Source organism: Neovison vison, chromosome 4, assembly GCF_020171115.1.
Source record: "Neovison vison isolate M4711 chromosome 4, ASM_NN_V1, whole genome shotgun sequence".
NCBI lineage: Eukaryota > Metazoa > Chordata > Mammalia > Carnivora > Mustelidae > Neogale > Neogale vison.
In genome coordinates, this window is record NC_058094.1 from 172,392,676 (window position 1) to 172,413,000 (window position 20,325).

Below are 20,325 nucleotides of genomic sequence, written 5' to 3' on the forward strand. Positions count from 1 at the left end.
CGTGCATACGTGTATATAATTTTGCTTAAAACTGCACATCATTCTTTTCCATAAATGGCAACTCTGGAAGATAAAGACATATCCAAAATACGTAATAAATTTCCAGACCAAATTTATAGAATTGCTTCTAAAAATAAATTATTTTAAACCAAAAGTGAAACCTCTGCCTTATAATCAGATAATCATAGGTAACCAAAGCCACCCCCGAACAGCAAGCACAGAATCTTCACTTTTCTCTTGACTAAGAGTGCAGTACTGTAAACCATTATTTCCATAAGTTGGAAGCAAATCCTAGTTTGTTTCCTTTATGTATCATATAAAACATGATTGCATTTCTTAGAATTCACAGTCTATACTTAAGAACATTAATGTGTAATGCCTCTCCTCCCTTCTTTTTTTTTTTTTTATCTGCTCCCAGTTTTTTTTTTTTAATGGAAATAAATCAGGTGTCCAATAATGCAGACTTCAGATTCTCCAACATTTCCAGCAAGCCAAATGTTGTACCCTTATGGAGGGAACTTCGTATGTGAAGTTAAAGGGAAGGAAAATGTTGTGCTTCACAACTTAGGCACTAGTCATAACATTTAATAAAACATAAACTGCCAATAAATAAAACCACATAAAAGTGTTTCTCGATATATCCCCACTACCCAGAAATATCCTTCCAAAAGCTGAAATCGAGAAATCAACAGAGGAAAGCAGATGATTTAAGAAATTGGATAAAATAATTTGATCTCCTAAGACAGTATTCGTTTGTCCACACCCTGTTGGTATTTCTTTGGTGCCGATGGGATCCCTGGAGGAGGTGCATACAGTGAAAGAGGAAATGAGACTCTAGTCCTAGGAGTGCCAATCATAACTGCACTGTCCATAAAGATGTTTGGATTTGCCTTTCAGGAATGTTTTTCTAAAGATTAGCAACTGTTAACCATCAGTAGGCTAGATTCTCCCAGGGCAAATCAGAATCCATAAAAAGAATGCACTGGGAGCACTACTGGAGCAAATAAAATCCAAGAAAGGACCTAAAATATAATTAATTAGAAAAGCATTTTTTAGGTTTTATCAACTGGGGTCCACAGATCATTAATTTCAAAGTGTTCTCTAAATGAATCAACATCAGAATTTTTAATTTTTGAAACCAAGATAATTTCAAAAATATTTGGGAAATATTTACCAATGATCTATGTTCCCTTACTCCCATGATTTCCCAGCCCCCTTGAACTTAAGTGGCACCACTGATGATTTCCGGACCTTAGAGTATAAATGGAAGTGACATGGGTCATTTCCAGGTGAAAACATTTAAAGGTCAATGCATGAACCTCCAACTCTTTCTTACCTCCCGTGGTTACCAAGGACACCACATGTCGAGATGCCAGAGAGTCAGATTGGGTCCATGAGTGATCGCTTGTAAAGCTGGACTTGTAAAGTTAGTATGGAGACTGAGCAAACAGTGAGCTTTTTTATTATGTCATTGAGGTCTGGGGGTTAATGTGTTATAGTAACATAGCGAACCCTGTCCTGGAGCAAGAGGAAACTAACATGGGGTTGCCAGCTTTCTAGTACACTAAAATAAGGAGATTTTAAAATATAAGCAAACAAAATTGCTCACTACATGCCATCATTATATACAAGAAATAATATTTTTAAACCAAAATATATAGGAAGGACATAATTACAGAATAAAGAATGATTCCTTAAACTGAATAAATGTCATTTTCCTTAAAACACTATCTTATCCTTAATTGTATCATTTTGCTGGGCCAAAACTTCATCATGGAATAGAACACCTGTTTTCTCAGTGGTATTTAAGAGACACAGGTCCAAATATTTCAAAATGGTGAGAGAAGACTGTTGACTCAGTGTAATTAAAAATACCATATCATAATAATGTCCAACTTTACCTGTCTTTCAGTGAGATCCAGATTTACTGCTATCTCATATCTCCTCAGTCTGGTCAGATAATTATGATGGGCAAATTCTGCTTCAAGTTCTCTGATTTGCTCTTTGGTAAAAGCTGTCCTTTCCTTCCTGGGTTTGCTATTGACTTCTGACTTGTAATTTCCTTCCTGGGAGTCTGGAAAAAAGAAAAAAAAAGAAAGTAAGACAATTAGATTTACTTCATTCATTCAAATGCCTTCAATCCCATCATTCATACCAGGCACACATACTGAGTAACTATTTTTTTTAGACACTGTTAGATATGGGAAAAATAGATGGCAAAGACAGTAAAACACAACAGGGTAAGATGCATTTCTTATTTTTTCGATCTGCTTTCTTGTCACTCACAGCCTAAGTGGCAGAGTCTACTATTTTTCCAAAATATGGAAAAAAAACTTCTCTTAATATGATAAAAAGATAACTAAATGAACCATCTTTGGAAAACAATTTTAGATACAAAATTGTGTTTAATAAGTTGTTTAACATGTACACTTGGAATCTAAGTATGACTGAACTTTTTAACTCCTAAAAAAAAAAAAAAGGACATTGACATAGCATATGAATATTTAAGCAATTCGAATGTTTGGCAACTGAACCACAAGTGTCAGTTCAAGCTCAGACAAAGCATACATAAGAGTGTATATATATATTTGCTGACCTTTTCATTTCTATTTAAGTTTGGTCTCTTTGAGGGCAATAGCAATACTATTCTTTTACTTTGTACAATACACATTCCAGTGTGGAATCTATAAATGAATTTGTGTTCGTTTAACTCAAACTATGGAAAGTTTTAAAATGTTTTTCATTATATGTGAAAAAAAACATAAGATGCACAACACTCGGGTGCCTGGGTGGCTGAGTCAGTTAAACTGAAGACTCTTGAATTGGGCTCAGGTAGTGATCTCAGGATCCTGGGATTGAGCCTGGCATCCAGCTCTGTGCTGAGTGCAAAGTCTGCCTGAGGGTTCTCTCTCTCTTTCCCTCTGCGCCCCCACCCCACCTGTGTGTGCATTCTCTCTTTCTCTAAAATAAGTAAATAAATCTTTTTAAAAAGATGAACAACACCTAACAAAAGGTATCCAAATGCCAAATCTTATAATGCCATTTAGAAATAATAATAATTTGGAGCATATTGTTCCATCTTTCTTCCTATGCTTTTAAGGCATAATTAACATATAATATTTCATGTATCCTTATCATATCCCTGAGATGTAGGTTATGAGACATTCTAACATACTGAAGAACAGAATGTGTGCCTATAATGAAAACAAACTCCACATAAACAAATAACAGGTAATCATACCAGCTCTAGGAATTCAGATCAAATTTATCTTCAGGGAAATAGCAACATGATGAAGGTTGATCTAGTAAGTGATATGTTTGTGCTCTCTTAAATATTACTTCAATTCTCTATTTTAGAACATATGCACACAAACCGTGACATCTTTAGAAGGTAAGAGTACAATGAAGTCTTCTATGAGCCCAAATGAGAGTAGTGATAGGAAAAATGATGGATAATCAAAGATTACAAAGTATGGGACACCTGGGTGGGTCAGTCAGTTAACATCTGACTCCTGAGTCTGCCTCCGGTCATGATCTCAGGGTCATGAGATCGAGCCTGTACTGGGCATGGAGCCTGCTTGAGATTCTCTTTTTCTTCCTCTGCCCCTCCCCCATCTCTCTTAAAATAAAGGTTCCAAAGAATGACATTTTAATTTTTTTTTAATTGACAAATGTGATATGGTATATTTTAGGAAGGACCTTTTTGGGCAGCATTGGTTTCTTCATCCAATGATGCTTAAATATGCTAGGTAATACATATTATTTAGTGTATACACACACACACACACACACACACACACATTAGTGTTCTATTCTGTCTGGTGGGGAAAGTCTAACTGAAGTCAAGAGGGTCCTCTATAATGGGAATCCACCAGACAAGGCACTCTAATGTAAACAGTCTGTTCTGACTCTTACTAAATCTCTGTTGGCCGGATGTAAAGTTGTGTAGGCCTAGCCGCAGCAGCAGCTACAAAAAGTTCACATCAAAATTTTGGCACACAGGCCATTACTTTTCCTCTGAGAGATCATAGGAGGATTCACTGATGCAGCGGCACTGTCGCAAATTCCTCAGATTTCACTGACCACATTTCTGGGCTTGTCACTTAGCCCTGCGCTGACTGACTCACCACCTCGGTAGAGCAAGCGGGGCTTGATTCAGGGCAAGAGTGGTTTGTGACATGACACACACGGGCTTTACTGGATACTATGCCGCTAGGACAAGATAAATTCCGTGATAGATGATGTGTGAGCTCTCAGACGGGCCGTGCTCACACAATGCCAACTTCCCCGTCTCAAAGTGGAACCTCCCTTTGTCATCCACTTACTGTTTTTAGCTACAGATTTGCCAACCTCTACATCTTTACAGCATTTAGCTATTCTGTGTGAGCGAAACTTGTTGATGACTGAATTTTTTAAAATTTAATGTTTCCATTGGCTGTCCTGGCAGACTGCAAACTCAGTCACAGCCTAGATTACTCAGATAAGTACCTCTCACAGGATCTATATTCTCACATGAATCAAAAGTATTATTGCCAATTTGGAGTCATGCTCAGTCTGAAATCTGCAGCTGATTATTCTTTATATGGGGACAATACTCTTTTCCTTTCTGTAAAGCAACTCTGGAAACTGACAGCAAAGCCAGAGCATTTTTTCTCATGAGCAATTCAATTTGAATGATTCATGATTAACACAGTTCCTTATGTAAGCGTGAATGAACAAATTCACATTGAGGGAAGCCTGTTACTTTATATTTATTTTTGAAATACTTTAACTTTTGTAGTATTCAAAAGCATTTCAAAATCAGTATGTGCCCACACACACACAAAAAAATACACAAGTGCACAAAACTTGGGCCAATGCTTGTAAGAAGGTTCCTTGGAGTGGATCTATATACATGCCCATCATAACCAGAAATATACAACAGGAGGTTTATATATCCAGTGACTGAGTTTAAACAAAAGTCTGGCTATAATTCAACATCTAAATCCAAAAACAATTTATTGAATGCCTGAATTGCAAACCAAAGTAGCTCACAGGGACTAAAAGGATGTGAACTGCGCACACTTACACTTACCATAATTGCACATGGAATAATTACATTGTACCTAACTTGACCAAGAGTGGGTGTGTGCTTCCTGAATTCATCACCTGAGAGAAAGCGAACCCAGTTGAGGTAGCACCAATGTTAATTAATTCTGTGTACACTTTCATCCGTGGAACTGTGATTCTGCTGTGGTTTTCACCCATGTTGCTGCCACTATTTCTTACCTATTGAAAACATGCTCCTTGGAACCACATTTCTGGACTTGTATTTCCTATGATCTTGGATTTTTAAATTTTTCTCTTTTTTTCCCCAACATGTCCTGAAGCCCATCATTTGCTGACCCTAAGGCCTCCAATGCTATCACCTGACTAGTTTTTCTTTGGTGGAAAATGGGTGGGAGACTTGGACAAGGCTTTTGGCAAATTACACACCAGCTTCCATCTGTTTTCCAGCTGTTTCAACTGAGGCAAAAATCCCTCCGTTTTCTTCAACCTCCCATATCCTATGCCAAATGGTAGGTGTTGAGGGGGGAATCTGGAAACTGCCTTACTTTCTTCCGTACAACCACAAACAAAATGTCACCATCTGTACAGTATATTCCAATGTAAAATATTACAATTGTTGTTTCTCGTCTCAGATACTTTAATGCACATGCGGGTGCACTCTCACACTCCCTCGCCGCTTGGAGGAAATGTTGACTTATGTGTTCAGGTACAGTTGGCAGTCCCAGTTCCCTAACCTTTTGCTCCCTGGGACTATGCTAATGGAAGAAGTCTGCAATACTTCCGTGGAGGATAAAAATTACCCTCCAAGGATCATTTCTGTCTAGCATTTAGAACTTCTCCACATGTGACTTTTTATTTCCCCTAGTGCAAGAGGATGCCAAAAGATAATAATGTTTCAGTGAAGACAAGTAATGTAAGTGGTATACAATGCTTTTTAGCAAAAGAGAAATATTAAAGTATGATTGAGTATATTTTTTGGCTACCCTGGGTAAGCTTACTGACTTGTTTAAATGAAGAACATAATTTACCTATGTCTGTAAAACATCAAAATGTAAAGGAATGTCTCTATAGCTTAGACTACAATGAATATTTATTCCATATTCTGAAGGAAGAATGAATACTAAGCCATTGTCTATCTTCATCCTTTGCAACTTCTTGTATCAATGTTTTGTAATCTAATCAAAATGATAGATATTCTTTTATTATTAACAAAGCTGCACAAATAGTTGGTATAGGAAGCTAATAATTATCTTTATGTGAACATAAGGATTGTGAACAGAGGCAGGGAAATTTATAGAATAATCATATTGATGCTAGTATTTTCACATTTAAGTGGGAAATAGCCTATCTTATGGGAAATTCTTCCAACTTGGTACTCCAGTTTCTTAATGAGGAGGAATTTCAGCCTCTCCAGATTTTTTTTTCCAGAATAAACAATCTTCTCCCAGGGATTTGTAAATCCTCCTGCCAATCCATGATCCCCTCTCCAGATTTGAGAACCATAGCACTAGTGAGCTACCATTACTAATGAGTAAGTCCGTTATATACTGAGATATTACAGGAAAAACGGGAGTGAAAACCACTATGCTCAATCTAGAATAGGAAAAGGCACTGAAAACATCCACTGTATCTTGCACCTTTGATGTGAAAAACATACAGCTATAACAATAGTTTTCCTTGGGGTGCCTGGGTGGCTTAGTGGGTCAAAGCCTCTGCCTTTGGCTCAGGTCATGACCCCAGGGTCCTGGGATCGAGTCCCACTTTGGGCTCTCTGCTTGGCAGGGAGCCTGCTTCCTCCTCTCTCTCTGTGCCTGCCTCTCTGACTACTTGTGATCTCTGTCTGTCCAAAAAAAAAAAAAAAAAAGAATAGTTTCCCCTTTACTTATAAAGCAAAGCCAAATTTCAAAGGCCATTTTTCAGTTTAGTAATATTAACAGTAATGGTAATAGCTGTATTCAACACGCAAAAATTATTCTGTAGAGCTTTCTTGCTCATTGCCTCTTTATTAGTCAATCATTCATTTCAATTCCCTACTTTTTGTGCCATCAATATATGAATCCATTTTTACCTTTTTTACAAGCCATTTTCATTTTACATGACTCCATTTTACCATTTTTACAGCCTCTTCTTAGTGGAGTTCCTTTGTTCTTAAAGAATGACATATTAACAACTGACTTTAATTTTATTACCTTGCCCTTTTTTTTCTTTTTTCTTTTTTTTTTTTTTAGATTTTATTTATTTATTTGAGACAGAGAACAGGAGATCGCAAGCAGAGGGAGCTGCAGAGGGAGAGGGAGAAGCAGGCTCCTCCAGGGAGCAGGCTCAGCAGAGAGCCTGATGCCCCTGCCTGTGCCAATGCCAATGCCAGCCTGGATCCCAGGACCCTGAGATCATGACTGAGCCAAAGGTGCTACTTAACTGACTGAGCCACCAAAATGCCCCATTACCTTGCCCTTCTTATTATTTATTTACTGCGTAGTTCTTTCTAATACTGAGAGAATATCAACCTAATAGTTCTTCCTCTGTGCCATAAATACAAAGTAAAATACACAAAGAACTAACATATTCAGATGAAATTAATATTATGCAATTCCAAATACATTTAATAAAATAGTATTTTGTTAAAAATTTAAAAAGAGGCGAAGACACACAAAATGGGAATACAGTGCAACTTACTTGAGTCAAATTTAGCATAGTTTTAGTTCTCACTACCAAGTTCAAAGTATTTAACACAAAAACAAACCCAGCATATGTCTTCTGGGTAAATGTAAACTTCTTCAACCTTGCTACATACTTCTAGGATTTAAAACTGGTTACAGATGCCCCAAATTGACTTTATGCCTCTTGCTATATCCCAGAGAAAAAACATAAACTACAGAAATATCATGACCATCTGCCTATCAAAAGAAGGCACACATACATGTACACGTTTGAATTGTGCCTGCTAGCAAAGGATTTCACAATAATCACCATTTGTACTCCAGTGGAACCCCAGTGAAGAGCTTTTGACACACAGCATTCCATTACATTTTCCTGATCCTATTAGTTTAAAGAATGTACCCTTCCTCTGAGATCTCATCAAATGATCTTTGTTCCTTTCTTCCAATGTTTACCACATTCTGTTACTATACAGATCCTTTTTTTCTTAACTGGAATATAAATGTTTGATGCATACTACAGTTCTCATCTATTCAGCAGTTGGAGGCAAATACAAAGATAATCCTGGCATTTACATTTACATCCCAATACATGCAGAAGCAACTGACAAGGGCATGAAGGGGATGCAAACTTTCATAGGCAATACCCACCCCTCTTTTGCCTCCTATTCAGCTCTTACATCAGGAAATGGTTTGGGATTACATGGTGTTTCTGTGTCCCTGGGAGAATAAGGAGGGAAAGAAACTTTTTTCAGAAAGTAAGGACAATAAGTAACTTGGGAGTGTCAGAAGAATTGTGACTTTTGTAATTGACTGTCAAAAGGGCAAAAAGGATCTCTTATGACTTCAGGAAACACTATACAGCTTTTTCAGTGAGGCACCCAAAAATTCAGTATCAGTTCTGCTAGCAACTTGGTAAATTGCTTGGACATGGCACAGGAGGGCTTCCAAAAGGTTTTTTGTTTTGTTTTGTTTTTCTTTTAGAAGACAAGTCTGCATTTCCTAAGAGTGTGAAGGCTCGCATTTATGCCATGGTTCTGAGCCTTTTTTGTCAAATCACCATAGTGACACTAATATATTTTTAGAGCAGTAACTCTTTTTTTTTTTTTTTAAGATTTTATTTATTTATTTCACAGACAGAGATCACAAGTAGGCAGAGAGGCAGGCAGAGACAGAGGAGGAAGCGGGCTCCCTGCAGAGCAGAGAGCCCATGTGGGGCTCGATCCCAGGACCCCGGGATCATGTCCTGAGCTGAGGGCAGAGGCTTAACCCACTGAACCACTGAGACGCCCCCGAGCAGTAACTCTTATAATAAAGTATGGAGCTTATTATTCATCTCCATGTCTGCTTTACTTCTCTGAACTCTAGACTCCAGCTAACTTAAGATTTAAAAATGAGCTTTATTCATCTTCATATTCCCAATATTAAGCACCTAGTTCTGAATCTCTGCTGGAACTTTGATTTTCATGCTCTGGTTGTGGATTATGATGCCAGTGATAATCCTAAGGGATTTTGTTCTTTATCAGAATTTAAATAACCTTCACCTTAAACAAAAGAGAAAGCATCACAGCAAAATTGTTTTGTATCAACTTTTCAAAGCACATATACCAATTAATAGCAGATGGAGACAAGGAATATTCCTTACATTTTTATATCTATAATGTTATCTTCAAATATGTTCAGATAGAAAAGCACCAAATCAGTGTCACTATTATAAAATTTAAAACCAAGGAGACTGAGGGCTCTGGGTGGCTCAGTTAGTTAAGTGTCTGACTCTTGGTTTCTCCTCAGGTCATGACCTCAGCGTCCTGAGATGGAGCTCCTAGTTGGGCTCCATGCTGGGCAGAGCCAGCTTGGGTTTCTCTCTCCTTTCCCTCTGCCCGCCACCCACTCCCTGCTCTATCCTCTCAAATAAATAAATAAGTAAAGCATCAAACTATAGGATACTTTCATTCTGCAAACAGAACTCAACCTAAAACCTAAGAAATTCAGAATTTACACAGTAATTAGCAAACTTCTATTTTACACTTAAAATTAATGAATCCCTAAAAATATATGTGTCACTTTTGATTAGTGTGCAAATAAAATTAAGCTTAAGGTTTAATTATGATTTTCCAGTGAAACTGTTGAAATGACAGTTTATAAGTCCTGTGGGATCAGTGTATGGATTTTTGTTTTCTCTGAAAGTTTTTATTTAAAAATTTGATAAAACTTAACTAAAACTGGCAATCCAATAAACTAGAGTCAGGGTGTATGTGTGTGTGTGTGTGTGTGTGTGTGTGTGTAATTCTTTTCCTTTAAAGAATCCTGACAGCCATTTACACTGATTTAGATAGTTTAGGTAGGTAGGAATCACATTCTGCTTTGATGTTAGAGCATACAAAATGTTAGGCAAAAACTATTAACTGGGTTTAAAAAAAAAATCGGGTCAGGCTAAACAAATAAGCATATTCTCTTAAATACTGTACACTTACTTGTTTGCTTGGAACTATTGTCTACTAATAATTTTCCTCACATAGAAGGTTTGAGAAGTAAATTACTTATTTTTTAACCTCAGAAATAATCATATTAGAAGATTAATGGCAAATAATTTATAAACTGATTTTGCCTTAATTTCAGAGGAGAAAAGAAACTATAAAAATAATAATATATTAAAGTAATAAAATAAAATAAAAACAATCATAAAATCCCAACCAAACTAGGGTTCTGGCCCAGGCACCGAGCAGCAGTTAGTTTCCTTCTAATTACTGTTGGTAGAGTTAAATGTTTTGTGATCTATTTATTTATGCCAGCTTTGCCAGCAAGAAAGCAAGCAGTCTGGGGTGACTCATTTGCATTAAAGTCAATTTGTGATTATTTTTGTAAAGGGAATTTCCCAACTGGAAGAAGCATAAGAATTTAGGACTTACCTTTATGGAACACCACCTAAATCCCTTCCACAAATAGAATTCTGTTCACACTGACTAGGGAACACTTGCTTTCTATCACATTAATACAAATATAACCAACCAATCACTTCTCTGTGATTAAATCAGCTGCTTGCGTGATTTGATAATTTACCTAAATAATAAAGAGTAAGTGTGATGTAAACATGTTTGAGCATATTATGAAAATGACAAACGTGCTGACGGATCTCAAAATGTACAAATCATATTATCCTTTTTCTCCTCATCATTATTACTACTACTTACTCCTTATATATATTTTGAGTTGGGAAAAACTGCAGTGAAACTTACTTGGAAAAAAATCGAAAACAGGAGATCTGAGTACAGGGATCAAACGATAACTAAGAAGGATTTCTGACGATAAAATGTTAAGAACCGCTGGCCTGTGCCATAAAGGATATGCAAGCAAAGGCGGCTGGTGGCAGAGACCAGTGAAGCCTGAATGGTTGCAAGAGTCTAAACGATTATGAATAAGAGAGGAAAAGATGAGGCCTTCATTTAGCTCATAAATACTATTCCGAGAGATGAAAGAAGAGGTTGAGGTCAGAGAGACCGATTCCAGAGTTCTATTTCTCGGACAAAGGAAGGTAGGAATGATACTCAGGTCCAGAACCTGCCTGTCTACAGAGAAAGGCGTATTGGGAACGGACAATATTGTTGAACTGTGATGGGCTCAATCATAAAGTGTAGTTTCCATACCAGCTTGTGCTATAATCTATCTTTGAGCCAGGTATCCACAGCCTGTACTCTGTAGGTGTGGTGTGCTACATACATACATGAATAATTTATTGGGTCATGTGCTATCAAACCATTCAACTCAACATAATACTTATCCTAAAGTAGCTTACAATCAAGGTGGGAATAAAAGCTGCTAAAGATAAATCCACAAATAATTTTAAGTAGTTATTTGGGGTATAAGATCACCACAGCTGTTTATTAAAATTCAATGTTTGGAGATGTATAACCTGTGTTTCTGTCAGACCATTTTGTGGGAAATACTGAATAATATCGCAATTACTACATTTGGGGGGGCAATTATAGAAAGATACACACATATATATTTGCATATATAACAGATTCTAACCATCTACCCAGGAAGCCTTTCTTTCTTTCTTTATTTTAAAGATTTTACTTATTTATTTGACACAGAGAGCACAAGTAGGCAGAGAGATAGACAGAGGGAGAGGGGAAGAAGCAGGCTCCCCGCTGAGCAGAGAGCCCGATGCGGAGCTCAATCCCAGGACCCTGGGATCATGACCTGAGCGGAAGGCAGAGGCTTAACCCACTGAGCCACCCAGGCGCCCCATGAAGCCTTCCTTTAATCCCACATATGGTATGAAACATTCTATAAAGTCTTAAGAATCGCTATACAGGAAACTTCTATAAAGACATTTTTAAAAGTCTTAACATACAATTATACATTTGATATAGAAACTCAAGAAGTTAAGTGCAGTTATTATCTGTACATCCGTAAAATTTTAGAAGCGAACCTGAATGTACACTAAAAGAATTACACTAGGAAGGTAACTTTTACTGAAGTTTAAAAGTAAAAATTATCATAATATACTACATGTGAAAAAACTTCTACACCTATTTCTAATCTCTACCAAGACAGTATACAAATGGTATGAAGTTAACTTAATGAGAGAGTGAGGCTTTCATCTAGGTTTGGCAGACAATTCACGGCTTGTAATTTTACATCAGATTGAGGCACTCCACCAAAACTCACAATTTAATGATTTTTTCACACGTCATAGATCACAGCCTATAACTTTTGAAATGTTTCAAAAGCTTATGAAGTTTAGATGTTAAATAGCATTTAGTCTCCCACTACACAGTGGAAAGGGGCTTGAAGTATCAACATTTTTGTTGTTCTTAACACCTGTGAGTCGACACCTGTGTTGTACAGAAGACATGTACAATTTGCTCCTAAATGTAATTTTCCAACGCATACACACATGCATGTGCGCGCACACACACAGATAGCATATTGTCTGTTTATCTTGTAATAATTTTCAATCAATAGAAAAGATCTTAGTACACATTTTTTAAAGTTTTGCATTGATTAAACAGAATTGTGATTATAATTAAAGCTGTGTAAGTTTATAACTTTACATGCTGCTTCAAATTTTTACATATTTGGAAGGGAAGAATGACTTGGGGGGAAAGTAGCAGGACCTTTGAAGCCAGTCAACCTGAGTTAGAAATCTACTGTTGCTACTTACTTACTGTGTGGTCTTCTGAGCCTGTCTTTTGAAATTCAGATTCCCCATTTATAGAATCCACATGGGATTGTTGCTAAGAGGAAAATTAGGGAATTTAGAGTGTGTGTATATCTAAGATCAATGCAATAATATATAATATATGGCTATTATTAATAATATTAAACTAAAGATAGATCCCGAATCAGACTTAATTAACTGAAATTTTTACTAAATCACATTAGACTTTTAATTTTATATGAATCACTTAACTGGCTTTTCACACCTAGCCTTTAGTGAAATACATCTTGATGTGTTTGTAAAAATGAAATTGATTTTAAAAAGGAGGTTATTATATTTTTTTTAGCTCTTTCTACCAATACATATTTTAAAAGACCCAGCTGTGCTCATAATTTCTTTGGCCAATCAGCAAGGTTTAATTATGTTTCTTTTAAAAAAATAAATGGGTTTTGCAAGTCTGTATGACTTTATTTCTTTCATATTTTCTTTTTACAGCTTTAGTACTAAAAAGTGGATTCAAAATTAAAGTATATACTTTTTTCTCAGTCTAATTAAATGGCACTATCTTTTATTTTCAAAGTAAGCCAAATAAAAGTGTATGTTTGTATTTATGTAAGTATATACACATATATACTATATACTTATACTCAAAACATTTAAAATATTTTATCTTCTTCAATCACTATCGGTCACATAGGCATGTAGTCAAATTCATGCACATTTCTGGTACATATTTAAAACATTTGTAAAAAAATTTGTATATTTTAAAATTTTCAATCACTTGTGCAATATTTGAATCTTCTTTTTGAATGATCTGAAATGAATTATACCCAGTTGCTATTGGTAGGAAGGGAAAAGCGCTCTGGTTTGTGTAAGTTGCCACTTCCCATAATGTAAATACTCTCACCTTAGTGAGTTTCAAGCCACTGAGTTAAGGTGGTATCAACTGGTTCTCAAACTTCCCCAAAATGTTAACAACTGACTTCCAAGAGTCCCTACTTAAGTGACCCCAGCAGAACAGTAACACCTTACTACTTCACAAACTAAATCCTGGTATTCAGAAACTAGCATAAAATCATGAATAACAATGTTTATAGTAATAAAAGAAAAGAAAGATCAATCGGGCTAAGAGTATATGCTTAGCTAATTTGGAAATAATCTCAAGGACTACACAATACTATTTACAGCAGTATTCTGAAGTTCATCTACAAAACTAACAATTTTCTACAATTCATTAATAACCCTTATTGTTGTGTTGATCTGATAATCAATTCACCAACAAGGGTAAATCACAGAGACTATGCTCATGCCATTGTCGACAAAGAAAGGCCAGGAGTTGCTTTAAATAAGTGATGAAGATTTATTTTTAATCTCATGCAACACAGAGTAAACCACGGCCAATCATAGACTATTGGGGTATCCAGCAATAATCAACACATCTAAGTGCTTTGTTGTTTAAATGAAATACTAACTGTGCCAAACCTAAAGCACAATACAAAATACATCAAGAAGAAAGGGACCACCCTCCAATGTTCAAATACTGGAAACTAAAAGTATAGACATGGTCTCATACCAGTGAAAAGAAACTCCAAACTTCCCACAACTGCAATAATATTTTCCTTTTAAGATGGAAATTGGACTTATTTTCTCTTGAAAATTTTTCTACATTGAAATCACTTAAGGCACTTACAACTTAAAACAAAGAAAAATGTAAAAAATTATTTGGAAAAAGACAAGAGAACACCCAAATTGTCAGGACTGTCAGCAAAGCAAACAGCATTTCTCAGATGGTCTCTGGACTATCGTGCTATTTTAAGTACCACACAAAGTAAGTAAAAAATACAAAGCACCTGGTCTCTCAGAAGAAGTTGGCTTATAAATATAAACAGAAGAAAAATTACACGGAAACAGACATAAACCTTGTATTCTAAGGAATGTATATGAGTAGTTTTGTGTCACACGCATTTTAAGGGAGTGCATGTGTGTCTGTACGTGTGGCAGGACTAAAGGGGAAGGTTTCCTATTTTTAAGCTTACACTGAATTACATCAGGGAATCTTCTATAATGGGTACCTATACGAAACATTGTAAATGAAAAAGTATGTGTTTATAATTAAGCTCCATGTTAGAACTCCACGATAAATGTTAATTAATCTATACTAAAACACTAAGCTTTCTGGGGATAGCTGTGGAAATGAAAATGGCAACAGGCGTGGCATAAAACCTCAGGGACTGTCTCTATTTAACCACCTAAGAGTTGTAATCCGTTTATCCTCAGTTTACTGCCAGCCTCGAAGATTTCTTAAATAAGTAAGTAAGATAATTCACATGAAAGTGCTTCACAGATGTCCCCATAAATGAACAGTTTTACCAGAAATAAAGTTTCTAAAGCACTTCGAGATATGTTTTCACAATATAATTGCATTTTTTTTTCCTCTCCAGACCTTGGATGAAGTGACATTGGCTTTGTATTACCATCTCTCTCACATACCTACTCATTTACCTTTTTCCACTCTGGAATATACCATTTCTCAACTGAAGAAGACACTATCTTTGCGACATAGAAAAGTTCTGAAATTCAGTTTGATAAAGTATATGAAACAGTAAAATCCATGCTATTAAAGATCTGGGCTACTAGAAATACTGTATTTAAGTGATTAGGTTTTAAATGCTTACTATATTACAAACAGATCTCCATCACGTGCTTAGCTGGCTGTCAAGCAATGTCTTATTAAAAGTACTCCATGGTACTTGAGAAGGTTTTCATAATGAAAAGAGAAAGTTCTATAATTCCTAATTATATTTAATCACCAATTTGAGAAGACCTCTAGTATTTTTCACTTAAATAAATCACACTGACATAAGATTAATATCCAAAGTATGAAAGAATAATGATTTAGTGAATCCGTGTTAACCTTTCCTATGATAATAATTTATTTAAATAAGTGTTTCTCTTTATTGCTAGCTCATTATCCTCATGGTACTATAGAGAATGTTGTTCATATGTCAAAATATATTTGCCACACTAAATGCAATTTAGCCACATATTCTGTGTTTATACACATGTGGATACTCACCAAGAAACAAATACAAAAATAAATGTGTTATATGTTAAACAAGCCATAACTAAAGCTTACACTTTACCTAACATTTATAAATAAGACTCAAATATTGGAAAAATTCCTTAATTTAGGTATTTCAACAGTTCTGTGAGAAGAAAGTTTTTAATAGCTTAAGTAAAGTGTTCTGATTGTGATTATGCTCTAAAAATATCAAATGAGATCTCTGTTGAGAGGAAGAAATCACCATGCAATTCCCACAAACCTATGATACTTAAACATGCATAAAATGAGTGTAGGAAGAACACTGTGAATGTTCCTTTTAACCAATAATCCAGGTTTGCCTCATGAACCCACTATAACATTATCTCAGGGAGGTCTCTGTGCTTCCCACATTAAAATGGTAAGACATTTCCAGACATATGGCTCAAAGATATGTTTTAGTAAATTCTATAGCTAAGTTCAACAAGTTTGTTATGCAAAAGTCTACTTTGATGGCTCGATTTCTTTGTCTTCTCATATTACACCATTTCCTTTCCTTAGTAATTGTATGCATTAACATAGCAAAATCTCAAGGATCATGATCTAGGTTCTAAAATGTAAAGACAGGAAGCTCAATTTTATGGAACATGAAACTAAAGCTGCTGTGGATGGTTTTATGTACTAGTGGCAGTTCTGCAAAATGGAGACTTTTAATTATCTGTAATAACCAACAACAACAAGAAGTCACAAAAAGTTTGTTATTGTACGTTTCCTTAAATTGCTGGAACATAATCTCTCATTTTTAAAAAGATAATCATTTACTAAAACAATAAGATATTTAGAGATTAATTAACTTCATCTTTTCTAGGATTACCATGTATGCATTAGCTCATCCTCTAACAAAGATATCACTTCAGAACTCTAATTTACTTTAAACTCCTCAATTTACAAACCCTGTTTTGAAGAGCTCATCAGACAAACTCAGATAATGGAAACATAATAATTTCAAAAGAATTGCCTTTATTCACTCATTGAAGTGGGAAAATCTGGCCTTCAAAATGCTAAATATTAACATGTTGACCCTATTGGGCTAGTGACATTCCCACAGCATTCAAATTTATCCTTATGACATGTACTTTTAAAATTACATTACTACGCATTGGAAAATAAGTATCAAGAATAAGCAAGCTTTGTCTTTTTTTTAAATTTTAAAAGTCTTTAAGATTTAATGTTATATTGGCTTCTCTGATTTATTATCAGCAGTATGAATAATAGATGTTCACAGATAAAGTAGAGCTACTTTAAAAGATAAGACCTTATTAGCATTATTTTGCTGAGCAACAAGACAGTTTTGAACATTCAATCATGATATAGGAGAATGCCTTCTTTTTCTTCAAAAATATAGCTACACATAAAAAATGATTTTATGCTGTTGTGGATTGGAGGGAAAAAAAGGAAAGTGAGGCTCACATCACACAGTAAATAAATGACAGATTTCATCTGGAAGTTTTAACATGGCTCTCTTGTTGGAAGCTGTATGATCACTGCCGGGATACAGAGGAAAGGATAGCAAGCCAGAGAAGGGGATCTGGGTCCTTTATTGTTACCATTAAAGTCTTACATAAAACTGTCTCCACATTCCATAAAAATGCCATGGAGCTTCAGGAAAAATACAGACCTGAGACAATAGTTTATTTTGGCTGGAACTGAAGTTCCAGAGCTGAAGAGTTACTGCCAGAAATAGGAACCAGCTTTGAGAAAAAATTTAACTGAGCTAGGATGCAGCGAAAGTGCTGCAGCATTAATACCCTAGTGCTTGGGGATCTGAATCAAGGGTCCTTTGTTAAGAATCCTGCAACATAATTAATCATACAGAGGAAGTAAAGAGCTTTGAGGTTGGAGTCTAGTTACCCAGGGAATTCCCTTTTCCTCTGGCACCCACTTGCCAGTACAGCTATAAAATAGGAGCAGAAATGTCTCACTCTGTAAATGATTAATATAGCTGATTTACATGAAATTAAGTTGTTCACTGGCTAAGCCATAGTTGACCTGAGTTCCAGGGAGGCCCTCCCACAACTCCCTGAATAACCAAAGCAAGTCACGATCTCTGGGCTGCCCCATCTCTGCTCTCCCTACCCTTCCCTCTCAAAATGGAGAATTCTCCAAGGGCCGTGCTTCTCTAAAGAATTTCCATAACTAAACCGTTCACAATTTTCAAGGTGGCGATTACCATATGAATTCCACCCCACAAATGTTTATTGACTACGTAAAACATATTGATAAGTCATACATGTAACTCATTAAGGAGCTTATAAAAATTGTGTTTGTATGTGTGTGTGCTTGTGTGTGTGCATGTGCACGCAAGTGGTACAGACACCAGAAAGATTTTTTCTTAAATCTCAACAATAGCTCAAAATACCAAAGAACAGCTTGGTGCCAGAAAAGAGAAACACCTATGGAAAATCGAAGAAGAATTAAAAAAAAAAAAAAACTGCATGAAATTGAGGGGTTATGAAATGTTTCATGAAGAGATTACATTTATGATGGTTCTGAAAGAAAAGGCAGAGCAGCTACGAGAGAGAGCATTAGAAGGTTTTCCAGGTCATACGGACACTAAGGTTAGAGATTGAGTAATGGGTACAGAAGAGGGTTAATAAGGAAGAGATGATCGGGATCATCCCTGAAAGATAGGCTGAAGCCATATGATGCCTTGAAAGACCAAGGAGGGAATGAATTAGTAAATTGTTGAGCAGAAAAAAAGTGTTCTCAGGGCAGGGCTCTAGTTTAACAGACAGCCTGATAGCACATAGAAAAGTAAAATGGAAGGCCTTCAAATTAAGAACACACAATAGAGATTAAGGGGTGGGATGGGCCTGTATATTTTGCAAAACGACTCCTCCTACCCTCTCAAAGTTTGTAGATAAAGATCAAAGATTTTGAAAATCAACAACAAAGAAGTGGTGAAGAGCTCCTGCCTGCCCCACCCTTCCAACCAGCTGGGCATTCTTAAATTTTTCCTAAAATTTGTCCTGCCAGCCCCTGCGGGCAACCATTTTGAGTTAAATTCCCCAAACTAAACTAGCTTCCTTCTCCAACCTATCCTGGCACAAGTTAATCTTCAAAGGACTTTGATTCTTTCTACTTGTCTCCATCCCCCACAACCTATTAGTCACAATGTTCTGTGTCCTTTTCTTTGAGATAGGAAACAATACCTGAGTCAGGTTCAGCCTCTTGTGCTAAAATTGCTACAATAATCACTTAGCCTAATCCACATTTGTTTGCCTGCTTTCTAGGTACTTCTGAGATTGCTCTTATGCTAGTTTTAAAAAGTACGCTCCTATTACATCAAGGAAGCTATTGTAGGTCTAAATGATGCTGGTCTCATTATGGTATCTCAAGAATATCTCAAACCAATTCCTTCTCCTGCAAATGCAATTATTCATAAAAGGTTTACTGAGCCATCCTATGTGCCAAAACTGTGCAGGATATTGAGGGGACAAAAAGAGGAGTAAGAAATTATCTCTGCCCATGAGGAGCACACAGCATTGACAAGGGAGAGAGAAAGGGAGGGGGAGAGGGAGAGAGGCGGGAAGATGGAGAAGAAAGAGGAGGAGGAAGAAGAGGAGGAGAAGAAAAAAAAGGGGAAGAGATAGAGACCAAAAAACCGCAATGGATTCCAATTATTCTCTTCTTTGTACTTTTCTGTACTTAGAAATTATGAAATACGAAATAAAATAGATTGGGGAAAAAATGACAATACAATGAAGGAGGTGCTAATAATGCAGAGGGATTTCCACTGTGGTTTAAGAAGCGAAGCAGTGAATCTGTCTGATTTTAGTTATGACGAAATCCACAGGAGGCAAATGCAAGCCAGAATTTAGACATGGAGAAGAATTTTCCTAAAACACAAAGTGGGAATTGCATTAAGGCCAAAGTGAACAGAGAACTTTACAGAGCCCCTGGAATATACCCGGAAAACTGAGTACCTCAAAGTGCTAGGAACCAGCATGTGGGAAAAGACGGGAGAGGAGGCCAGGGTAAGCCCATGAGAGCCTTTGATTTCCATACTGGGTGTTTTCTCTTGATAACAGAAAACCACTGATGGTTTTATTTTTATTTATTTATTTTTTTAGTTTAAATTCAACTTAGCATATAGTGTATTATTAGTTTCAGGGATAGAATTTAATGATTCATTAGTTGTGGATCACATCTGCCATTGATGGTTTTAAAACAGGGAGTAAAAGATTGGTTTTGAATGCTTAATTTTGGTATCTATAAATAAAGTATGATACATGCTCCCTCTCAGCTGCTATGAAAATCTTCATGCTCCTATCCAGAGTAGTTAAAGGCAGGAATCATTTGCAAAACTACTCCACCAGTAGGCACTGAACAAAAACCAATCAATAAATTCT

At 36.1% G+C, this 20,325-nt stretch overlaps 1 protein-coding gene across 1 annotated transcript in view; it reads right to left on the bottom strand.

Moving 5' to 3' along the window:
* Nucleotides 1-20,325, bottom strand: part of MEOX2 (mesenchyme homeobox 2) — a 63,002-nt gene that overhangs the window by 14,768 nt on the left and 27,909 nt on the right. Inside the window, exon 2 of the mRNA XM_044244543.1 lies at nucleotides 1,902-2,074. Within this exon, the coding sequence (XP_044100478.1) occupies nucleotides 1,902-2,074 (173 nt within the window). The remainder of the gene's footprint in view (nucleotides 1-1,901; nucleotides 2,075-20,325) is intronic.